This window comes from Mustela nivalis (genome assembly GCF_964662115.1).
Source record: "Mustela nivalis genome assembly, chromosome: 20".
Lineage (NCBI taxonomy): Eukaryota > Metazoa > Chordata > Mammalia > Carnivora > Mustelidae > Mustela > Mustela nivalis.
In genome coordinates this window covers 40,661,943-40,686,441 of record NC_139039.1, presented here as the reverse complement: position 1 = coordinate 40,686,441, position 24,499 = coordinate 40,661,943, and the positions used below count along the sequence as shown (strand labels likewise).

Here is a 24,499-nt window from a genome sequence, read left to right as displayed (position 1 = left end):
TAGGTCCTAAGTGGCAGGTTCTTCGTCGAACTAAAAATAACACATGGCAGCATCACATAGAATAAGCCACTGACAGGTGCCCAGCCTTTCCTAACTTAAACACTTCCCATCAACTGCTTCACACGCGAGTCCGAGAGGAGACGAGGGGCCTCATGTGTCTGAGCCTGTGGTGGGCCCCGGGCCGTGCACAGGGGGCTTCTGAGCTGCAGCTCATTCCGGGGCACCCAGGAAAGTAGAAGTTGTCCTCCTCACTGTTTTGTCTCAGCAGCTCTGCGCGACGTAGGGCACAGGTGCTGGTTTCCAGGTGAGGACACTGGGCCCGAGAAGCAAACTTCCCGCCCCAGCGCGCATGCAGGGACGGGGCGGCACAGCTGAGACACACGCACACACATCCCGGCAGGTCGTTTCGCTCCTCCTGAGGGGCCGTGCTGCCGCGCACTTGCGGGCCGTTGGCAGAGTCCCTGATGCCATGTTTGGTCATGTATGGTAATTGATTAACATAAATCAATTACTATTTTGTTAATGAACTGAAAGAGCGCTGTGGCTCCCACGTACGTTGTTGCAGTGCGCGCTGAGCGAGCACAGTGTCGGTGCTCCCACGCTGCATGGCCCGGAGCCAGTGGCAGGTACCGTGACTACATGTGCGTCTCTGTGTGGGCTGAGCATGCTGTGGTCTGTTGTTCCTCCTGTGACGTGTGTGCTGAAATGTCCCGTCTGTGCTTGAGAATGCCGACTTTCGTGTATGCGCGATTGACAGCTGATACCACCACGCCCCGAATAACTTGGGGTTACTAATCAATTCAGCAGATGACTGTACATTGTAGGGGACGTATACGAGTCACTCTAGAACCTGTGTTTAAATGTAGAAATTGCTCTTTTCGTGGGCAACAATGATTGAATGATTGGCTTTCTGTAGACATCACCCCACTTTTGCCAATTGCTCAGAGCCACCGACCGCCACCAGTCCCTGATGCTCATGGACACGGCGTGGTGGGCGGTGGCGTTGCCCTTGGCAACTGGCGGCTGTGTGAGGGGCCACGTGGACGCCAGCGGCTCATCTCACACCAGCCCCTGGAAGTTTGTCAGGACTCAGTGCACACCGACAACTGTACACTTTACTTTCTTGTGTATTGATCACTTTAGGGGATCACTTTAGTGGAAACTTTCCCTCCCATTTATCAAAGGACATGAGTAGAAGGTCGGGCCTGCCCCATGGAACTGAAGCTGACTAAAATCAAAGGCAATCTCCGCGGACTGACCCTGTTCAAAGGTACGCGACCCTCCAAAAGGGGGTCATTTCCTTTCTGTGTTTCTGTGCAGATGCGGGGTCCTGAGCATTGGCACTGAAGAGAGAGGTTTGTTCGGGAATAGACAGTGGGTGCCATCCTGTTACACTTGAGAGGCAGAAAGCAGACCTGTCATTTTATATGTTCGAGGGATTTTTATGACTTTTAAGAAGTTACCTGATATAAAAAACACAGAAAATGCTGTGGTTCCCCTACATTTACTTGTGAACCTCTTGTAATTTTGATTTTTTTCTTTGTTCTTGCTCCAACTGTGAAATCAAATGCTCACTCTGTGTTCTCGAATGTCTCTTATTCTTTTGCCCTTTAAAGAAAGTGTTGTTGCTAAACTTTGTGAAGACAAGGTATCAGGAAGAATGAAGGTGGTTTTTAAAAGAAACTGTATTTCCAGAATCGGTGTGTTCTGTGAGATGGAGGACGTGTCTTGGTTTCTGGGGTGCATCGTGCACGGCAAATCAATCAGCACAAAGTGACGGAGACTTGATCACGTCGGAACGTTGTGCTGGCTCCCGGGAGCCGTGGTTCTCGTTGCCGGGTCTCCAGGGAGTTACGTCTGAGACTGAACAGCTCGTAACCAGCAGGTGCCAGTGTGCTCAGCCTTCCACCCAAGTGGGTCCAAAGTCTCTGAGATGAGACGAGGAAACACTTTGTCTTTCCAAGTACGTTCTCATCCTGCATGTGGTCAGCGAGGTCGTGCTGGGCTGTGGTTCTGCGATCTCCGAATGAGAGCAGCATTCAGGGAAAAGAGGAGGCTTTTCCTGGCTTCCCTGATTCCCCTGGATGGGGGTGAACAGCAGCCCAGCCCGGCCGTTACCCGTAGGCCATTCTGCAGGTCACCTGACCCAGGTGCCCCGGGACCTTTCTCAGGAGGACTGAGGGTGCCCCTTGTGAAAGCGTCAGGTGTCTTGTGTGTGTAGAAGCATCTGAACGTGAGGGGGCACCCCCTCACCTTGTTTTTGCTGATGATGACAGTATAAGCCATCCTCCCATGGGTGTGACCATGAGAATGGCCTGGAATCCACACACCTGGTCCCCAGGAGTCCTGGACTCTCGTCCTGCTGTTGGGTGCCACGCGACCGCATAATGTGCAGGTTGTTGGGTTAGAGGTCCACACATGGTTGCAGCAAACACTCGTAGAGAAGGGTATCCCCTTGTTGGACACCCTCTGGACACTCCAGCATGTCCAGGGCCACACAGTCCTCTGTTCCCAGATTCTCCAAGCCATGGGAGCCAGGGGACAGCACCCTCGGGGCCCAGCCAGGGCACAGTGGGTCTTGACTTCCTGTTTTCTGGGATGTGTGCATAGGAGACCTTCTCCGGCCTTGGGGATTTCTTTTCAGTTTGAGGAGCCTTTTGTGATTATGTGGCTGTCAGTGGAGAAGGAGGTGGTGCGGGGGTTTCTCTGCTCTGGGTCTCCCACTCCGACGACCGGCATCGAGGCAGTGACTTAGTTCCTCCACAGAGAGGTTCCGGGAGCCCTCCCTCTGGCTCACCCTCTGGCTTTTCCCTCGGTCTGTGTGCTGGAGAAGGCTCCCTGCGGGGCCGGGGGCCCCGAGGCCAGTGAGGTGCACCTTCCAAAGCACCAAGTCACGCAGCCCTGGGTCTCGTCATGACAGACTCTCCCCAGGGGGTGTGGAGACATGGCCTTTTCCAGTGTTTTGAAGACCAGCCTGGACTCTGTGTCTGCGTGGGTCGTGTTTGTTCTCAGACCTCATTCTGGCAACCAGGTAAGTGAGCACGGGTGACAACACGGGGTTCTCCCTTAACGAATGATGCCCCAACCCAAGTTCTAGCAAAAATAGACCACGGTCCCAAGAGTCTTGCAGAAAGTGTATAATTGTAGAGTATCTAGTGGGTCTATTTCTGTGCAGGCTATTGCTGACGGCATCCAAGGAAGACAGGGTGTTGTCCCCGGCCTGCAAGGACAGGGTTGGTTTGGTGGTGACCAGCAATGATAACGAAGGTCTTGTGGTGACACCTGGGCTGAATGGTAGTCATTTGTCAGCACAAATCTGTCTCGCTGTGCAGAGCTGTGCTCCCGGGGGGCCAGCCACTGGCTCACACACGAGTAAGTAACCCTGCCCAGGGCACTCACCGTGCTGCCGGGGTGCAGGCGGCGGGCAGGCGCGTGGCTTCAGTCTTTCAGGCAGTGGGAGAGTTTACTGAGCCTCTCAGCTTCCGGATCAAAGATTCTCCCAAATGGGGATCGGGAAGCTGAAACTCGCTCAAAGCCAATAGAGCAGGTGTGATGGCCTTAGCCTGAGGTTGGGAGGGGCAGGGTCCGTACACGTGCGTGACCACCCCCTTGGGGAAGCACTTTCACAGCCACATTAAAAGTCGGCCAGCCAACTGCATGCCGACATGGCCTGACCGTTGGCAGACCTCTCTGCACGGAGCCCGCAGGGACGCTTCTCCTGGTGCAGTGACTGCGTGGGGCCAGAGCCACGGGCTGTGTGTATCTGGACTCCATGGAGGCTGGGGCTTCCCCAGAGGGCCTGGTCCGTGCCCCGTGGCCTGGCCGGAGTTCATTCGCACGTAGGCTAGAGTCCCTGTGTGTCGGCAGGGGCACCTGCCCAGCACGCCGGTCGGAGACTGCATATGCCTGCTGTGTGCTGGCGTCTGTGAGGACGCGTTTTCCGCGGCTGTGACGTGAGCCTCAGCAGTGGCTGAGGTCTGCCCACTGCCGTGGTGGACACACTGCTACCTCAGGGACAGGCACTCAGGTCTCAGCAAAGGAGAACAAATCCTTCCAGGGAGCTCTTTTCTCTGACTCAAGGAAAACAGGCAACTCCCTCATTTTCTTTCAGGAGTAGAAATTGCAAATACAGGACAAATCGAATGGGTTTCAAAATTTTCAGAATCTGAACGGTACAGCAGTCTCATAATCGTGTGTGCTCTTTAGCGTGAATGATCTGTAATGTGGATATACACGTCTCAACCCCAAATTAGGGCTCAGAGTTCATGGTGGTTTTGGGATGTATTTTTATTGTGCATTTCATGACCTCCAAGCCATGATGCAGCTTTGGAATAGGTCGTCTGTATAGAATCCCCTGACTCAGGGAGGGCAGGCTGAGTGTGGCTGTTTGCACGGCTCTGTGCCTACTGAATTATGCTTGGTGTTTACCCAAGTGGGGCTGCTAGCCCCACGTTTCCACCGTGGGTGCTGCCACCGCCACGTGCCGGCCTCAAGAAAGCCACGGGGACAGACTGTGTGGTGTTAGTGATGCCGAATGGGACCAAAATGTCTCATAGTCAATGGATGAAATGAGATGAACTCAAGTCACATTGCTGCTGCCGGTGCTGACAGCGCCGGTCCCAGGAGGCTTTCTGGAGCCTGGCGTGGTCCTGTGGTCCCATGGACCCCGGTGCCGCCAGCAGCTGACTCCCCAGGCCCAGTGCTGGGACCCGTCCCAAGGGGACACCAGCTGCAGTGCAGGGCACTCCTACGTGTGAGGCTCGGGGCGGAGGGCTCCGCACACAGAGTGTCCTTGCATAGCTGAGCACAGGTGGGATGGGGTGGCGAGAGGGCCTGGTGGGGAGCAGGGAACGGAGAATACGCAGGTCTAATGTCCTTGGGGAAGACCTGAGCAGCCTTACTCTGCTCGCCCAGGCATTCTCATAGACGGGGAAGGTAGTGTGGCTTCCTTAGGTGCAGTGGGGTGAGGGGGGAAGCAGACCTCCCGAGAATAAGACAGGGACAGAGGACAGGCGGGAAGGCTGCTGGTCTGCTCAGCCCCAGGGCTGCCTCGGGCTGTGTCCCCCGAGTGGACCTCTGCACCCGCCTACCCTGGGCTTCATCCGTTGGTGTTCTGTATGTTCCTTGCAGAAGATGTTTCCCAAGGGCTCCATCACCATGACAATGTCTGCGACCACATCTTATGTGGGAGCCACAGAGGTCCCCTGACCCCTCATGGCTTCTCCTTTTGGGATACACGGACCCGGACTCAGCCCCGTGGGAGGTTCAGCCTGTGCTGTCTCTATGGAAGGTGTCACGGGGCTGCCACTGAACTCCCGTGTTCGTGGGGCATCTTCTGGGGCCTGAAGGTCAGAGACTGGAAGTGGAACGAAGGGACGAAAGCTACCAGCAGCTGTGTCCCCAGAGCGAGACCTGAGGTCTGGGACCAGTCCTGCATATCCCCACCATGTTGTTTGTAAAGGTTTCCATGCTGCCTCCCTGAGGCCAAAACACAGTGAATGTGGGGTGCTAGTGCGGAGGTGTCGGGAGGCCTCCCCAGACACTCACAGTGGGCCTGCCCTCGGCTTTAGCCCCGTGTGGGCTTCCTGGAGGACGCAGCTGTGAGTTCTCAGCCCGGCAAAGCCTCGTGGTTGCAGGTTTTGCGGTAAAGGGGGCGAAGGTCCCCAGACAGGCAGTCTGGCCCGGCAGATTCTGCCGGGGGAAGAATCCCCACTGTTCCCGTCCCTCGGCAACGAGGACGCAGATCCCCTGACCTGGGTGCGCCACAGGCTCCGGAGCGGGAACGCAGGTACCACGGACTTGCACAGTCTGTTACTTGTCATTGGCGTGAACTCTGCTGTGCTGATGCAGTTAGCGGACTCGTTCCTTCATCAGGTGCTTATTCGAGGGTGTCCTTGTCGCCGGGCACCGTACGGCTGCCACAGTCTCTCAGCGATCGAAGCAGGACATGATAGCATCCCTCGGTGGCTGTACTCGGTGTGAATAGCACTTTTGTTTTTAAAAGTTTCACTTTTATTTGTCAAAATTATGTTTCCAGCTCGGTGGTTTCCCACGCACATTTTACAAATAATGTGATGAAGATTTGCTTCTTCATTTAAAAAAAGACACAAATTTTCAAAACTTATAGCTCTTGTTACCTTGATTTTTCTCCTGTGTTTCTAAAATGCCTAATTTTTCTATGCAGAATCTTAGAAAGTGACTTGTTTGCAGGAAGATTGAGTGTTTCTCCCACATTTTAGGTAACAGCACACTTTACCTGAGGAATCGTGTGCACTGCTGAGGTTTTTGTCATTGTGGACTTTTCCCCTCCGGCACAGCCAGGAAGAAACTTGGCTGGTTCGTGAGAATGTCACCAAGACTCTCCTGGGCTTTGTCTGTGGAGGCGGCTGCCTGGTTGATTCACTGGGGCACCTGCCGCCCCACCCTGTGTCACACCCTCCCTTCCCACAGGGGGCTGGGCTGGAGGCGAGGTCACTCGTGTGTGCACCTGGCTTGGTGTGCACCTGTCTACAGACCTGTGCCTTGGCCCCAGCCAAGGCCTGGACCTGGCCGGTCTGATCTCAGAGGTCAGCACTTGGTTGGAGCTCTGGCTGTGGAGCTTTGAAGGAGGGTCCCGTCCGGTGGGGAAGGACAGCCTTACTCTGCTCATCCAGGCGTTCTCATAGACAGGGAGACCACTCGTGCCGGATGTCTCCAGTTTACTGGTGTCTAGAATTTCAATGATTTTATCCTTTGGGGAATGTGAGGTTCCATGTCAACATCGTATGATAATGTAATCAGGTCAGAAACAGAAGGTCCCCAGTGATGACCAGGATGGCTCCCAGCTTCCCACGGATGGATGGCGGTATTTAAGCATCTTCTATGTTTCGAAGGAAAACCCCAGCATTTATGAAAACCTCCTAATAAATGTTTCCACAAACAAAACAAAAGAAAAACAAAAACTGAGTGGACACGTTGATTTCACAGGACGAAATCACTCCCAGGGTTCCGTGAGCTGGATCACAGCCTCCTAGACGGGAGAGCCGGCAGCTTGCCGGCCTCAGAGTCACTGCTACCTGGATGTTCTGCCACGATGCTCTCGTCTGTTTTCCTCCGCTTGCTCTGGCCACTGTGGTTATGGCCGCGTGGTCACAGCCCTGCAGGGAGGGGCTGGGCACGACAAGGCAGAAGCGGCCCTGGTCGATGCCTGGCTCACAGCCCGCTGCTGGGCATGAGGGTCAAGCCCTCAGTGTTTCTCTGTGGGTGGCCCGAGGCAGAGCACGTAGCAGCCCCACGGCGCCCTCACAGTAAGAGCCACCTTGTTTCCTGGGGGTGATTCTAAATGACCCACGCTGGCTTAACACTTAAAACTAACCCACGTGTAATTTCAGCTGTTTTGTACGTACAACAGTGGCATTCCTTTGGGTAGATGATGTGAAAACCTCTCAGAAACTGGGGACTCTGGACCTGCCGGCTCCTGGTCTTCTGCTGTGCAGGGCATCCATCCGCCTGATAGACACCCGCCATCCTGCGGGCGGGCCTGGGACACCAGATCACGTGTGAAGGACACAGTCTGGTCCCCCGTGAGCTCTGGGCTGGGCCAGTTACTGGTCCCACCTCAAGAGATGTGCTGGTGTCCAAGACATTCCTCGGCTGCTGTGGGGTCAGAGTCAGGGTCTGAACACCAAGGAGGCCCCAGGGTAGGGAAGCCCCATGGACTGTGAGCGAGCGCTGAAGACCTGCTAGGAACTGGGTTTTCCATAAATCTAAGGAGAAGAAAAGCAGGAGGAAGAAGTACACTGTTTGGGAATGCAAGGAGTCTGCGCACACATCACCGGGGCCCAGCACCCGTCCCCATCCCTCCATGGGGCGCACAGTCTGTGGGGAACCCTGCGTGTGTGAAGGGCAGGACACAAGGCTGCAGAGCTGATGGTGGCAGCTTTCAGAGGCCTGTGGCTCATTTGCTCTTCTTGGTAGAGTGACAAGGAAATCAGTTCCTCTCTTTTCCTTGGGGATGAAAACCCCATTGTTTTCCCTACCGGGTCGTCAGAGAGTAGTAGGCGGTTCCAGCGAACACACAAAAATAAACCCGGTTTCCCGTCCAATCAGTCCAGGCTTCCTCCTCCACCGCCCAATGTGCCACCTCCTCCCTCCCAGCCTGGGAAAATCTGTTTTGTTAAATATGGACATTTTTGTAATGATACTTGGGCCATGGGTCATAAATTACCCACTAGCAACCTAGGGTGAGCCCAGAAATGTCTTCATGTCCTTGGTGTTTTTTTTTTTCTTTTTAACCACAGAAGCAGGTGACCCTGGGCCCACAGCTTGTCATGAGGAGGTTCAGACGTGGGGAGGGGGGGCTTGGTTTCTGTGAGCCTCTGTGGCATGTCTCTCTAGGGGCCCTGGGGAACAACAGCTGTAAAAGTTGCTGTAGCAGTGACTTGTGGGCTGATGGAGCCTTCATTTATAAAAAAGGAAAGAAAAAACTCAGCGATAAAACTTTATTTGATCCCTGGTGTACTTCCTTCCAGCAATCCAAGCTGTGTGTCACATGTCAACCCGGCTCCAGTCAGCAGTGGGGACCCAACGTTCTAGGTGTGTGCGCGCCCCTCGGGGCGGACCTAGATGGTGACTGCAGGAAATCTAGCCCTCGGGTTTTGCTGTGACTCGGTTTGGTCAAGCTCTTGGAGCCTGTGTGTGGTTAAAGAGGAACCTCTCAGAGAAGCCGGCTCTGGGCCCACCTTGAGATGGTGTGGAGCCGTGTGTGTCCTTCTCCCAGAAGCTCGCATGGAGGGGAGCCGGGACTTAGTCATTGTGCACGTGGTGCCCTGCGGAGCACATGGAGCGAGCTTGGGCCTAGGCGAGCCGAGCCTCAGACCACGTTTCCAGCTGTTGCCCTGTGTCCACGGCATGCATGCGTGTTACCGTGTGGCTGTGGGTGTATCATGGGCTGACTCCATCTCACCTTCCCCAGCCTCCTGTGAGCTCCGCACATCTGTTCAGACTATTAAAGCAAGGTGAGCCAAGATGGATGAAGCAATAAACCGTCCTTGCTGGAGGGGACGGTTCTCAGAGACCCTGCCCTCCCCATGTCCTCACGCACCTAACTGGGTTAGCGATAAGTCCACGCTCAGCTCCGATCAGTCTCTCTCCACTGCCCTTTGTGCTCCTCTGCTGCTGCTTTGTGAGGCCGGATGGCCTAGAGGTGTCTGTGGTGCCTCCTAGCAGAGCAGGAGAGAAAGTGGGGTGCATGCGACAGTCACCCCAGTCCTGTGGGAACCTATGAGCCAGGGTGGGCGGTGGTGGCCACGTTCTTTCCACTTCCTCAGGAGATGAGCAGGGAGAGGCTGGACCGGAGGTGGCCAGAACCAGGCATGGCCAAGCATGTCCAAAGCCGGGCAGCAGGGCAGTGGCCAGAGGGACCTTGGGTGCCCTCCCAGGCCACATGCACAGATGTGGTGGGCAGGCTGTAGAATCTGGGAAGAGCCTCTCAGCCCTGGGGGCCACGCTGATCTGTAGCCACGGCTTTATAATTCCACTCTCCTTGGTGTATGACAATACAGTCGACATAGCCTGACCCTCCATTTGTATATAAATAGAGAAATAACCGTATGAAGAATTCTATTCCATAATATTCTATGTAATGTAATAGTGCTCTGATAGGTCACATAGGATTGTATGTATATAATTATACACGTGTTGATGCAAAAGGAACAAACCAATTTAGAATTTCTAAAACATAGGAAGAGAGTTTTTTCCAAGCCCGGGTTGGGACGGCCGGATGGGGTACAGAGTTTTCACAAAGAAGACAGCGCTCTTGGAAAGGAATTATTTGCTGTAGGGTTATATACTTTTTTTTTCATTAAAGGTTAAAAATCATCAGACAACGGACATTTCAGAAAGTTGTTGATGTTACCTTGCTAGTATGTGCAGAGCTGATGACTTCACTCTCACGAAAAGCTGGGAAGTTTCTTCCTTCTTTCTAATCTTCTGTACTCAGAAAGCTCCTTTTGGTTATTTTCTTTAAGGAAGCAGAGATACAGTGTTTGCTCGGGGCAGAAACAAGGCCTGTGCTTGGAGGTTTTGCTGAGTCATGTTGACCTTGGTGAATGTAAGTGTAGCTTCCCTGGGAGCCCAGGAGCGGGCCCACGGGCATGAAAGGTTGAGAATTTCATCTGAAGCTCCTGGCCCTGCGATGCCCGGCACTCGGGGGTAAGCGTGTGAGTGGGTGCGTTTAGATCCTTTCCCCTGGCTCAGCTGTTCGGACGCCTGGTGTCCCACAGCTGCACTTTATTTTGGAATCTTTGCGGAAACCACATGTTTCTCTTTTCTCCACATGGGACTGGAGTGTTTTTGTTCGGGGGAAGAATTACATTAGCAAACCTCAGTGTTTTATCAGCTCCTCCGGATAGAAGAACAGGCGTCCCCTGGCCATGCTGCATCTCTGGTGCCAGGAGGTGCCCTCCCGGTTCCCTGAAACCCATGCAGCCCGGAGTCCGGGCTTGTGTTCATGGGTTGCTGACGTCCGCCACGGGAAGTGCCGGTTCGGTGTCTTACTTGCAGCCTTGTTTATGGGCGCCTTTCCTCTTGGCCAGTGTTGAATTCCATTACATTTCAGTCTCAGAGAAAATCGGTAAAGCCGTCAAAGGCAGGCATTGATGCTTTGTGGTGCCCGTCTTGAAGGGCAAAGTCTCCAAGTGAAGGGCCCTGGTGATGGCCCCCGGGGGGCAGGTGCCTGCTCGTCACAGGACATGGCGCCTGAGCACGAGCAAAGGGACCAGCGAAGGATGGCATCAGGGTCCAGGTGTGGCCGCTAACATGGAGATCCAGGGCCCCTCGGAGAGGACTGTGAGCCCCAGAAGACTGTCTGAAGGTGGCAAAGGGTGAATTTGGGGCAGACCGTTGTCTAGGTGTGTGTGCACAGGTGGCGCATTAATTCTGGGTCACTGTGCCCCTCTCAGCAGCCCGAGCTCTCGGTTCTTGGCCTCGAGAGAAGCCGAATGTGCCCTCTGCACCCCCTCGGGTTGCTCCTCATGTTGGGCAGGTGGTCAGCTCTGCCAGACGCCTGGTCCCAGCTTTCCAGGCGCCCTGCTCGAGAGCCCTCCAGATTCATTCTGCGCCTCTGCATGAGACTGCCAGTTCGTAGCAGGAGTTAAGTTTGTACACACACACGCTGAAACGGGTTCCAGAAAGAAACATCACGTGACTGCCCTCCCCTCGCACCGGGCCACAGAGCCTGGAGTGCTTTATGTACTTACTTTCTTAATCCCTTAAATACCCAAAGAAAGTAAAATCCCGTGTGAGGCATGACCGTTATTTGCACGACGACTTACTATTTCAGAGGAGTGAGGTGCGGCCGGGGACGGGAGCTTTCCAGAGCGCCTGTCTCCCGTCCGGCGTCGTGGAGCGCGCGGTGCAGAAGCACGTCCGGAGCCCTCGGGGAGAGGAGATGCGGCCCGTCATCGAATCAGCGGGATGAGCACGCTTCCAGGTTTCCGAGAAGACTCCACATCTTGCTTTTCACAGCTTCGGGTAGATCCCCATCAGGGTGCTGCAGGCCTCGGCACAGACAGGACCATGACCTCCTGCAATGAGCTGTGCACTTTCATTACCTTATTGTTGTTCATTGGGTGTTATTAATACTAAAACCACATTTTTCTTTCTAATTCGGGCAGATGAGATAAATACAATGCCACACAATTAAATGATCTCTCCACGTGGCCTCCCAGTGGTCTTAAATAAATCTGGTTTTGTACATCTACTGCAGCCGAAGTTTGCTTTCCTGAAATACGTCCCACGGTCGTGCGATACTGACGACCATGTCCGTTTACACTACGCACTTGCTCTAGTTTTGCACAACATAAATGTGTGCATTTTTTTCAACTAAATAGTGCAGACATTTTGAGGTTCATAACATAGCCTTACCCGTGCACCAGGGAACGCCAAGGACAGGCTGAACGACACAGCCTGCGCAGTGATGGGGAAACAGCAGACAAAATGGTGGGTGAGAAACCAAAGCCTTCCTTTAGGAACACTCATGGGATTCTTATTTGCGGAAATGCAATGAAAACATTTGGTGTTTGATACGAACCAATTAAAGTGAAACGTGATCTCGTTTGTTTTCATCTGAACGGAGAAGTAAGTACTTGCCAAGGGTTATGGGGTATCTGTCTTACGTTCCTGCTGGTTCCATGGAGTTGAACAATAAAGCAGATAGGCCCTCGTGGTGACATAAATGTCCTTCTTTGTTTCCAAACTCACAGGGATAGAAATGATCATTTATTTCTCTCAGAAAGCTAGATTTACTGTTTTTTAGTGATATGTGTGCCTGCATAATACAGGCACGAGTCAGGCTGTGGAGCTTGTCCAGAAAGCCCCTCCTGGCCCCACGGATCCACCATCTCTCCTGGTCTGTGGGGAGAGGATCTCGTAACTCGGTCCTGAAGAGCAGATGGTGTGTGAACACACAGGTCGAAGGGGGAAAGCCCGTTGCCCCCGCAAGGATGGGCCACGGCTGTGATCGGCACGTTGTCAGAGGAGGCTCTGGTGGGCTCCAGCCGGAGAGCCATGGACCACAATGGAGGCAGCGTGAGCCTCTGGGTTCTGCCTCCCATGACAGACCATGGCCCGTGACTCCGGTACCCGCCGTGCAAACCCGGCGCCTGTTTATCCTCCTCCTTGTATGGGATCGGCTGATAGACGTTGCATTTTAGGGGCCCGCAAGAATCAGGGCTGAAGGAGAGGAGGGAGCTTTGTGGCTGTGCGTTCACGAAGCTTGTCCTAGTTGGTGAGAGCAATGCTCCCACGGGTTGTTCTGGGGAAGGGACTGATCTTTGGTTTAAGAGCATTTGTGTTCAATCCACTGCATGTGAGATGCTAGGCTCCGTGTTATTACTGCTCTGATCACATAGACCACCTCTCTGGTCTGTTCTCAGCCCCGGGTCCCAGCAGAACGACCACACCATGTGGCCGCTGCATGTCCGGTGGACACGGAATCTGTCCCACAGGCAGAGCTGGGTGGGGGCGACCTGATCTGTGAGTGCAGCTCACCACACGGCAGTGGCCATCTGCAGCCAAGCCTGGCCTCCTCCCCAACGCAGGAAGGGCGGGAGAGTGACATGTTAGGGAGGGAGACTGGCATTTAGGGCTTCTGCCTTAGCTGCCTGCTCGCTGCTGGCCCTCCTGAGCCATCCTGCAGCCGACGCTGGGGAAGCAGCGGGGCCTCCAGCAAGAGCAGCGTATATGCAACGTGCCAGCGAGAGTAAAGCAGGAGGATCTCCGGCTGCAGGTCAGCGTCCTCGCATTCAAAGGCTTCTGGCTCCTTAGGCAGCAGCCCTTGCTCAGCTCCGTGTGTCAGTCGCCGGCTGTGTGTGGGTGGCAAGACAGGAAGATGTGGTTTTGACCTTGGGTCTCCGGGCCGGCGTGCAGGAGGGTGGTGGCGAGCGCTTGCAGCGGAGGAGGATGTCTGAGGACGGACGCGTGCCCGTAGCAGGCATGGTAGCCGGCGCTGCTGTAGAAGCAGCTGTGGGAGATGGGGCTGCCACAAGGGCTTGCCTTGCCCAGGGACGGAGGCGGGCAGGTCCCAAGTCCAGCTGCACGGCAAGTCAGCACACTGGCGCCCCAGGGCGGTGGACGCTGTGGTCTCCGTCTGGAGGCCGGCGGGCAGGAAGTGTTCTCTGTTCCCGGAGAGGGGCTCAGCCTTTCTGTTCTCGTCAGGCCTTCTCCTAGTTGGACAAGGCCCACCAACGACGAGCTCTGCTCTGTTGGCCTACCCAAGGCTAGTCTGAAACCCGGTCACAGACACGCTTGCCGTGACGTAGGACCGCGTATGTGCGTTCCCCGTGTGCCCTGCCAGTTGACACATTCAGTGAACACATTCAGGAGCGCAGACTGAAGACCTCGTCCTGGGGACACAGTGGACCCGCCCAGACAGCAGTGGCTCTGCCCAGCGGGGGCTGCTGACGAGGCTTCGGGGGAGGACAGCTCCAGCGTGGACGAGCTCCAGGAGTCTGGGTTCCTTCTCAAAATGTCTAACAATGTCACGAACACAAGGGCACACACGTTGGCACGGCCCAGAGCTAGCATGCGCCGAACACCGTGGTGCTTCAAACAAGCCTCCCTGTGACGTCCCATGTGTAGACACGGCCACGTCCCATGACAGGACCACAGTGCCATTGGCTTCAGTGGTCGTCAGTCCACAGTCCCTCGTGTACTTCAGTTCAGCCGAGTGCTGTCCAGTTCCTGCACTGCCTGCCCGGCTGAGCTCACCAGCCAGCTTGCCACCAGGTAACCCGTGACACCTCGTGTGTGTGGTCTGCACCAACTTGTGCTAGTACGATAATCTGGAGAAACAGAATTTTCTGGGACACCTTATATACATGAGACATTGTTTTGTTCTTGAAGGAATTTAAAGGATTTTTAATGGTCAAGTTGCTAGCTTCTTGGGTCTTAGAATCTAGCTGGGAAAAGTCAGAGTATGACATTGAGAGCCCAGTGAGGTGGAAGGCCCTGATGAGAGCCCCAGAGCTCAGGGCAGGTGGCGGGTTTTCAGCGCATGTCCCACACAGAGACGGCTGCGGGGGGGCGCAGGGACGCCGTGTGGGGGGTTTCAGAGACTTGTAGGAACACAGGCAGCCGTTGGAGAGGCCCAAGTCCGGGAACGTTCGGGACACACCAAGCGCACAGACAGAGGTCAGGCGCAGCTCAGGTGGCCGCACGCAGGTGTTGGTGCAAGCGGGAGCGTGGGCTTCCCATACTGGCGGGGCGGCAACCCACACAGGGCATTCTGGTCTGACGCGGCTCGGGGGGCGACACGTGGAGGCAGGCCGGACGCTCGGCGGTGTCTGTGGCCACAGAGAGTGCCAGCCGGGTGGCCGAGTCTGGGGCCGTGGTGAGGGGCGTGGTGAGGGGCAGTGGCTGTGGGACGAGGCGGGGGCTCCCCGTGTGGAGGCCGTGCACCACGGCAGCTTTAGGACAGGACGGGCTCACAGGTGGAGTGAAATAGTCCCAGTGGGAAGGATGTCCCCTGTGACTCGCCCCACGGTGGTCTAGATGACAGCTTACTCAGCACTTAGTGAGCGTGTGTGCAGGCGTTTCCCAGGGTGGACCTTGGACCGCATTAGTGGGTACTGCTGGTCTACACAGTACTGCTCAAAGTAATTTAAATGTTTACTCACCCAGACGTGTTCCAAGCATGAAAAATACACTTGTGGTGTGGCGATGGTGGCCGGCTGCAAGGTGGGGACCACGAGTGTCTTCACACTAAGGGTGAGAGGCGGGGACCCTGGCCAGGGGGATACGGGGACCGGTGGTTTGCAGTGTGGCCTTGGACCCCCGCACTAGGGAGGGCCTGCAAATTCCATTCAGTCCCTGTTCACAGCACCAGCAGCTTCTGCTCCGGGGCGCCTGTTTGAACGGACTCTCACTCTTCGCGCCCTTATGTCCATCAAGAGCAGAGCTTCCGGGCAGACGCGAGTCCGCTTTTTACTAGCTGTGTGGCCTTGGGAGAGTTGTTTATGTCTCTGAGCCTTCATTTGTTTATTCATAACACAGGAATAAGGCCCCTAATTCGTGTCACGTAGTGCAAACGGAAGGAAACACTAAGTAGACTATCAGCGGGCAGGTGGAGATTGGCCGGAGTCCCAATAGTTTTCCCGTGGGACTCATGGGGCAGGTGTGGACCTGAAGTGGGGGAAACCCGGGGAACAGGTCGGTTGTGAATTCTGTGGGAGTCCGTGTGATCTCTGCACACCCTGCAGGAGTCTCTCGGAAGTTCTGTTGCTCTTCGCCGGAAAACTGTATTCCAATGTAGCGTTTGAAATTGTACATCTCAGGACAAAGTGATGATAATTTCACATTCTTGGGTACAGAATGTTTGAGGTGTATCACTTCAAGATGTGAAACGGGGTGAGAGTAAGCGTCCCTGCGAACAGTGGGACACGGGCAGTAAGTGGGATGCATGCAGGAGAGCTCCTGGGACACGGAGCAAGCTTGTCCTCTCCCCAGGCCCCGACTGAGCAGGGCCTGCCCTGTGGGATGTGGGTGGACAGGCACAGGACGAGGGAGGCAGGGGGGTTCAGCTGAGACCACTCCCCACAGTTGTCTGTGGGACACATGGGAAAGAAGTGTCCCTCCTCCTCTTGGGCACAAAACACACAAGTGTTTTGTAGGACAGGGTTGATCTGAGTCTGGGAAAATAAGTGAGTATTGTTCAGCCAGGCCCTGAGCTGGGGTTGAGTTGCACAGGTCTCAGAGGCCACGAGGGGGGCCGAGCTGATGTGTGCGGGAAGGATGGGCAGTGCGGTGCCGGTGGACAGATTGGGAGGTCTGGAGGGAGGTCTGGGAAGGAGGCAGGCCCGAGGGACAGCAGGCACAGCTGTGTTCACTGTGTGCTGGCCCAGCCCCAGGCCTGGTTCAAAGGGGGTCGGTGCAGCTTCGTTTAGACACAGGCTCATGATGCTGGACAGGCCACCTGCTTCACCCCTAGCCACAGAAGCCAGTGTGGCTCTTCCCTCTGAATCCAGATGCACCGAACATCCAGATGCACCGAGGGAGCTCTGTGCCTCCCCCTCAACTCAGCAAGAACCTTGCACGCCACGGAGAGGAGGTGGCCATCTGCTCTAGGCCAGAAGGAACGGCTTGATCCCGAGAGCCATGGAGTGACTCGATCCGCAGGAGGGGCCGCAGGGCAGGGCCCCACAGCAGGGGCACCGGCGACCATTGGTCAGACACCGTCCATGAGCCTCGCTGTCCGCTCTCCTTCTGCGGAGCGATAGGCGAGGTGGTTTCCCAGGATGGAGTCCAGGACCTCCGGGGCCTTGGGTGCGGTCCGTGAGCAGGCACTCGGCTTTGTGCCGTGCCAGGCTGTAGGAGCGCCATGATCCTGAGTGGCTGGGTGCCAGGGCCTTTCCTGCAAGGCTGTGTTTTCTGCAGACACGAGATGGGTCCCAGCGGTGCTGCCTTAACCCCTCGTTCCATGCAGCAGGGGCAGGCAGGACACTCGAGGAGCCGAGAGGGTCCTGTGACGTGGAGGCCGTTCACTGAGCGTTCTGAGGGCTCTCATCCCAGCGAAGAGCCCGAGTGAAGAGCCTGCCCCACGGTCTGGTCACTCCCTTGCTGGATCCCTGTTTCAGCAGTGCACAGCGCGGGAAGAAACACCGCAAACCAAACAGAAAAGCAGTAGAATCGGAGATGTGTGGGAGAAAGACCACAGACCGGCCTTCAATGGGATACCAGGAGACCCAGAGCGTGGTCGCAAACACTCCAAGACAGGCCTCGAAGCTGCCCACGGACAGCGCTCCGAAACGGGCCGCGCGGTCTCCTGGCTGAAGGAGCCGCGCCCCACCCGCTCCCTTGAGACGTGCCCTCGGCCGCCTCCCGCCACAACTTGGGTCCTGACCTCAGCGGCCCCTTTTCCCATCTGTCCACGGTGCGTGGGGTCCCACGTTCCCCTTGAGTCAGCTCTGGGACCCTGGAGTCTGCCTTCCCGAATCTTCTCAGTTGGGTGGCCTCGCCAGATCATTGCTCTCTGTGACTCAGTGTCCCCATCTGTCGAATGGAAGGGTTTTCGAGAGCAATTTCACTGGGCTGCTGTCAGGATAAAAAGGGATTGATATGGCCACAGCATGGAGGGTGGTGCCTGGCCACGGAGTCAGTGTGTGCTGATTAGTCACATGTGTTCCATAACATCTAAGTGTCTGGGGAATTTGGTAGCTTTTGGGGTAGCAAATGCGTCTCCTTATTATAATGAAGGTTGGTGCAGAGTCCGCGATGGGGAAACTGATCACGTCAAGGAGGAGCTCGCCGCGCAGGTCACCGCACACTCAGCCGTGTGCAACCATGACCAGCACATCTGTGCCTTACAGCAATGTCCAGGGACCTTCCTCCTGGAGCTTCATGACAGTCCGGAGGGGAGCAGGACCGGCTGGTCCTGTGAGGGTTATAAGGAGGGAGCAGTTCTGTGCATGTGTGGGGGGCGGTTTTCAGACGACAGCGTCATCTCTGGGGCTCCCTGAAGCTAGCTGTAGGGTTCCCACTGGCTTTTCTCTGGGCCTTCCTGGTACCACTCACGTGACTCGTCCTCCCCGCCTCCCGCAGCAGCCCTGCGGCTCCCACCCCACAGCCTGACAGGCCTTTTACGTGTTTGCCCCAAATAGCACATGGGGCTTGGGGAGTAGTATGGGTCCCTCCCTGATTCACACCCTGTCCCAAACCAAAGAAGATGAGCTCAGGCCCCCGGTGATGGGGACAGGAGCAGGGGTTTTGGGCCTGGTCTCAGCTTGGACGGGAGCTATTCTCAGTGGTGGCATCAGGACGCAGCTGCAGGCCAGCGCTGGGCGCCTCCAAAGTTGATATTGTGTCACCAGAATAGCACAGGCCACGTATTAACTGCGCGGAAAACAAGGGACAGTAGTAACAGCACCCGGGACCTTGTGAGCTTTCTGAGCCCTCGCACAGGTGCCGTGACTCACCCTGCACGCAGCCCCGAGGGAGCTAAGTATGGGGGGCTTCCCCTGTGGGCAGCAGTTGGACCCTAGTCGGCTGGTGCGGTGCCCGAGCTGTCAGCTTTGGGAAAGGCGTTCCCCCATCGCACCAGGAGCAGAAGCGTGGCGGGGAGGGGGGGTGTCCTGGCCACGGCGTCAAGAGCCACTGACTTGTCCCTCTGAATGCTTAACAGAGTGACAGACACGCAGTAGAGCTGTCAGCATGTCCCTAGTCATACCAAGTCCTGCTTGGGTCACGTGTCAGGACACTGTCAACTGTTCGAATTAGTTTTACACAGAATTCAGACCCGGGCAGATGTTCGCACGGATGCTGAAAGCACGAGATCACGTGTTAAGTGTGTGGAAACCCAGGAGCCTTCGGCAGGAGCTCCAGCCCCAAGAGGAAGAAGAGTAAAACCGGCCCTCCACCCAGATTGGAGCCACAGTACCGTTGAGTAGGACGGTCAGCACATCGGGAATTTTTGGAAGAGGACTGTTCATCGCGAACACCAGCGCGGGCGTCCGGCACATTCTGACTCCGGTCAGCACTTGGGAGACCTGCGGCAAGGTTCGGGCTGTCGGTCGGACTCTGCAGCCGTTAGAGAAAGACCAGCTGAGGCGTCACTTCCCATAGTGAAGAACCGGTCGTTTTAATCGTTCAGACACAGCTGGCGACTGCTGTGTGACCGTGCTGTGCCTGGGTTTCTGGGTGTGCAGAGGGTGTCACCACGCCTTCCCAGAGGTTCGCGGCTGTGGTCAGCTCTGGCGCAAAACAAGGCCGTCCTCCTGTGAGGTATTCAGTAGACGCTTGACAACACAGCTGCCCGGACACATCAGGGGGGCAGAGTGGCTGGCTGCAGGGGCTGGCGGGGCAGGGGGGAGTTGGGCAGAGCCAGGAGAGAAAGGGGCTGGCGGGGCTGGGGGAGTTGGAAGGTTTAGGAAGGATGGGGACATCCACGGAGAGCAGACGAGGTGCCGCCCAGACGTAAAGGCCTGGTTTATTCCTGGGAGGCAGGCTGATGTCGGGGGATGGTTCCTGTCCCCCCAGGGCGGGGGTCCTCTGACCTGTGAAACAGCAGCCTTTGCAGAACCTGAGTGTAGGTGGGGGGCGCACTTCGGGCAAACGGAATTCTGAGTTTCTTGTGTCAGTCGTGCACACGCTCCCTGCGGGTGTGGAGAACCGCTCAGTGGTGTGCCGTGTCCCTGGCCGCTGGCATCAGAGCTGCAGACGTGCTGTCCTCTGCTCAGCTCCATCCCGTGGTCCAGGGGAGGGCAAGGCCTGAGATGCGCTTCGTGCCGGGAAGGCGGTCATTGGCCACGTGTGCTGTCAACGGACTGTTCCCCGTCTCGGCACAGGAGAAGCCCGTGTCCCCGACCCCGCCCACCCGCCATCCTGGTGAGCCTCCCTGTGTGGAGCTTGATGGGGGTCGCAGCCCGCCAGCTCCAGGGAAACAAGGCAGAGCCCTGCCGACCAGGGTCAACCCCTACCGTGTCCCACATAGGCCACAATTCCTCAAGGCTGTAGGTATATTCATTTTAATTAGCAGAATGGTTTACAGATACTTGAATTTATAAATAAACTTTATTTATAGCTAAGGGTTTAAATAGATTTTTTTACCTGTAAGAAAATGTTATGATTTTTTCAAAAGTACGAAGAAGGAAGTGCAAGGATGATTTGTTGACACTTGAACTCTGTATACACCCCGTGCACATTCTTGTATGAAACAGAATAGGTTGTCACAATGGGCTTGATTTCATTCCGTGTTTAAATTTACTCTTTATTTTTAAAGACTTACTTTGGAGCAGTTTCATGTTCACAGCAAAACTGAGGGGAAGGCAGAGAGTGTAGTCACGCACGCCCTGCCCCCCAAGGCCAGCACTTGCTGATGTCCCCACCGTGGGTACATGTTAGGGTCTGTGAGCCTCCACAGATGCGTCTCATCAGCCAGAGCCCACGAGGGGTGGAGGGAGGTTGTGACCCAGGGTGAGGGTGGGGCGGTTTCCCACCGAGCTAGGCAGCTGTGTCGAGGAAGACAGGTGCACGGTGCCTGCTGTCCCCCCAGGGGGAGACCTGTGAGGTCCTCTGTCCCACTCAGCCTCTGTGGTTCATCTGGAAGATGGATCCGGACACTGTGGCTGTGGCTGGCTGTGGACTGCAGAGATCAGAGCCCCCCTGGGCTGCCCGGTGGACCGCCGGCAAGTCTGCTACTTTAGTTTCCTGTTACTTGGAAAGTTTGCCCTTCAGTTTAGCAGGAGTGGGCGGGGAACCCACAGGAGGACCCCCCCCACACACACACTCAGGTCCTTCCTGGGGCAGAATGGAGTGCCGGCTTCTTTCTGGGTCTGCCGCCGGGGCGGGGGCTGAGCATACCCCCTCAGCTGTACCTCCAGGTCCCACAGGATCTGGTCCCCAGGTTGCCAGGTCCCGGAGGTGCAGCCGAGGGGGTATGTTCCCCTCTCATTCGTGATTTTCCCCTGCAGTGTAGACATACTCTGTCGTCTTGCCAGTTTGAAGATGTGTTGGAAATCCCATGAGCATGCACAACTTGTATCACAGGGAAGGTTCTGTAATCCAGGGAAGTGCAACTGGCCTGGGTGGGTGCTGGTCCGTAAGAGGTTCTCTGGGTAGCTGTGTGCTCAAGGGTAGGCTGCAGGGTCTTGGTGGCCCTCCTCTGTAGCTCGGGAGAACAGCAGCAACAGAAGGAGGGTGCTGGCCATGTCGGGGCGCAGTGGGCCTGTCCCCTGGGCTGGGGCGGCATCCGCTCGCATGTGGAAGCTCACATGTGGAACAGAGCTAGATGGGCCAGGATGAGCGTTTCCCGGGAGCCGTCCACGTGCTGATGCGGGCTTCCTGCCTCTGCACACGGGGATGGGGTTGTCTAGGCATGAGCTCCTTGCCACCCCCCGGAGCCAACTGCTGGCGTAGCTGTGAGCAGGGGAACGCAGCTGGGCACTGGCCTAGGCCAGGCCTGGGGACTTGCGCACTGTTGGTGCTGATTTATCCCAATGGGAAGAAAAAAATCAACTTTGACCTATAATTTAGGATACGGGATGCCCAGAGAACCCTCTCATGATTCCGATCTCCCTCTCAGGCTCTGGGTACCGCAGGGGGACCCCAGAAGCTCATTCCTCGCGGACGCGCACGGAGAGCCGCAGGCGCTCGGGGTTTACCTACCCTTCTTGCTGCCGGGAGGTGGTCAGCTGCCGGCCTAGGAGGGCGGATGTCCACGGCTGCTGGCCCTCTGCTGCCCCACCTGCTGCTCAAGGCTGCCCCCTCCATGGGCAGGGCCTCTCTGTGTCCTCAGGGGAAAGTTCCGGAGGTCTTGATCTGTGGGATTCCGGCTCCCTCGCCCTCCCTTCCCTTCCCACATTTGTGGGCCAGCAGACCATCGCGGGGCACCTGAACGTGGCTGTCGCCTGGAGCCCGCGGCCACAGAAGGTCTGTGGGAGCACATGGGTCGGATGGGTGAGGGCCTGCAGGGAGGGTTTCCCGCACTCAGCCTGGGCTTTGAGACGGCTGTGCGGCCCCTGCTCGCCCTTTGCTGTGATGAGCCACGCGAGGAGCTCTCACAACCCGTCAGGAGTGCGCCCCGGATGCTGAGTCTGTCTGCAGTCCGCAGGCGTGGCTGCGGTGTGTGTGTGGCATCAGAGCATGTGGACCGACACGCTGTCGACAAAAAGCGTTGTGAAGTGTGTTTGAAGGGGAGCCTTACTAAGTCCCAGGGCGACCTGGTGTGCAAGCACAGAAAGCTTTCTCGTAAGTGTCCTTTTAGGAGAGTGATTTTTTTCTATTTGAAAAAATGCCTGCTACAGATCTATTGTGGTAGCATAGCGAAGCGTAGAGAATTCTTTCTCTTACTGAGGAGTAATGCACATGCAGCGTTGTGTGAGTGTCGGGAGTCCACCGGGATGATTCCGCGTCCGTGTTACAGAACCGCCCCTACACGAGTCTGGGCAATCATTGGCAACAGTGATGCATCGGAACTTTTGGGATTTCCTCTCCAGCCACTTTCGACCTGCGATGGGGTATAACTAACTAGAGTCACCGTCATATCCTCAGGGTGTACTTATTTTATAACTGAAAGTGATTTCAGAAATAATTCTTATTGAGGCATTTCTAGAAAATGATTTTTTAAAATGTCTTCCAAAGGATTCTGTTCTACTTTTCCACAGAGATGACGAGTGTGTTTACCATGCTTCAGGGTGCTTACATTTCATTTTTTAAAATATTTATTTATTTGAGAAAGAGAGAGAGAAAACGAGTGTGTGCGTGCACGTAAGAGGGGGAGGGGCAGAGGAAGAAGCCGACTCCCGGCTGAGCAGGGAGCCTGATGTGGGGCTGGATCCCAGGAACCCAGGATCATGACCTGAGCGGAAGGCAGACGCTTCACCGACAGAGCTCCCCAGGGGCCCGAGAACGCTTACATTTTAGTTACGTGCTCACACAAGGACAAGGTGTGTGTGACTACCCAGAATTGAACGAGATGCTCCAGTGGCCCCGTCAGGTTCCAAGGGGTAGACGTCATTCAGCGGAAGTGCTTCCAGACGAGGCCCACTGGCCGCAGGAAGCACCCAGTGGTTCTGAGTCTCCCAGAAGGCGCAGGGGCCTGTCACCCCAGAGCCGGGAGTATCCGCTTCCATTTCCAGGGTCCTCGGCGGCCGTCTGCAGGCTTGTCAAGGGACTGCTGTACGCGGAGGCCACGTTCCCCCATCTGATCCTGAACGAGACGTCTCTGCTGACGGGTCAGACCTTCTCTTCCTCTTGTACCTGTTCTGCTGTTGGTGGACTTCATGGTCTTCAGGGGGCCTTCAGGGTTACGGTGCTGTGTCTGTAAACTATCACTGATTCTGCTGTAATGGTTTGTTCTACTGTGTGTGTGCACACGTATATAATGCACCTGCACAGGAGGGAGGTCGCGCGTGTGCACACACACATGATGACGGGCTTCTGGACAACATACCCTTCCCTGTCGGCTGCCCTGACGTTCAGGTTTCTCTCCCAGGGAAGCAAAAGCACTTGTGTGCTCTGGAGGGCACTTTCGGGGCCTGTCTGGTTGACCTATTGAGCACACACATCATGGCACACCTTCATTTAATAGCAGAGGCAGGCTTTTCCCAGAAATGCACGCTCCTGTTCTGGAGATCATCGACATCTGCTGCAGGCGTGTCCCGCTGACGATACCCCATGTCCCTGACCATGCGCCCCGTGTGTGGTCTGCGTCCCAGGAGAGGCTCTCCCCCCCACCGGGCTCCGTTGTCCTGAGCCTCTCCTGGGACATGGCAGCAGCCCGGTAATGCCCTGACAGCTGCTGGTCAACGTGGTTTTCTAGACCGAAGCACGTCCGGTCCTCATTCACTGCTGTTCCTGCACACGGACCGCGCGCGACCTGCTTCCAGCTGAGTGCTGGGGCCCCCTTCACCCAAAGCGATGGTTGTCATGGAGTCCCAATTTGACAGAGGAGTGAATGTGCCAGCGGTGTGAAGGGTGAAGGAGTAGACCAGGAGAGAGAGGAGGGGTCTTTCTCCCTGTGACGCTCACAGCTGTCAGCACAGCCGCCAGAACGGAGACCCCACACGCGACCTAAACCACCCCCCTCCCCTCTCACATCCCGGTGACACAGAGCCTGAGTTTGGGGCCTGGCTGGTTCCTCCCGAGGCCTCTCCCTGCCCCACAGACCTGGGTGTCCCCGGTCCTTCTCTGCTCCTGTTAAAGGACACTGGACCTGCTGGATTTGGACCACTCTGGGGGGCCTCTGTTTACTGTAAGCACTTTGGTCATTTTGGGTGCTCCTGGGGCTTAGGGCTCTGGTATAGGAATCGGGGACACAGCTTGGCCTCCTGACGCCTACAGAGCTGGCCCTTACCCTCCATGACCCCTCGGGACATGTCGCGTGGGACTGACGGACGGTCTCCAGGCTGGGCATGGTCCTGCTCTCCACGGAGTCAGGAGCATGGGGCACAGCGGCAGACACGTCCATCCCTGGGTGCCAAGCAAGTGTTTACAGGGGTGTGTCTGGGCAGTGGCCCTCCGAGGACGA

General features: G+C 56.1%; 1 protein-coding gene and 1 long non-coding RNA gene across 7 annotated transcripts in view; both read left to right on the top strand.

Annotated features, from left to right (window-relative positions):
• Positions 1–24,499, top strand: part of DLGAP2 (DLG associated protein 2) — a 776,206-nt gene that overhangs the window by 364,359 nt on the left and 387,348 nt on the right. The window contains exon 2 of one of the 6 annotated variants that reach the window (XM_082715288.1): positions 1,144–1,270. The exons of the other annotated variants lie outside the window; for them this stretch is intronic. Within the exon in view, the coding sequence (XP_082571414.1) occupies positions 1,213–1,270 (58 nt within the window). The 5' untranslated portion in view covers positions 1,144–1,212. The remainder of the gene's footprint in view (positions 1–1,143; positions 1,271–24,499) is intronic. 6 annotated transcript variants of the gene reach the window in all.
• On the top strand, positions 10,149–11,740 carry LOC309855223. Its single transcript, XR_014306679.1, has 2 exons — positions 10,149–10,191; positions 11,321–11,740. It is a non-coding gene; the product is annotated as an uncharacterized lncRNA (long non-coding RNA).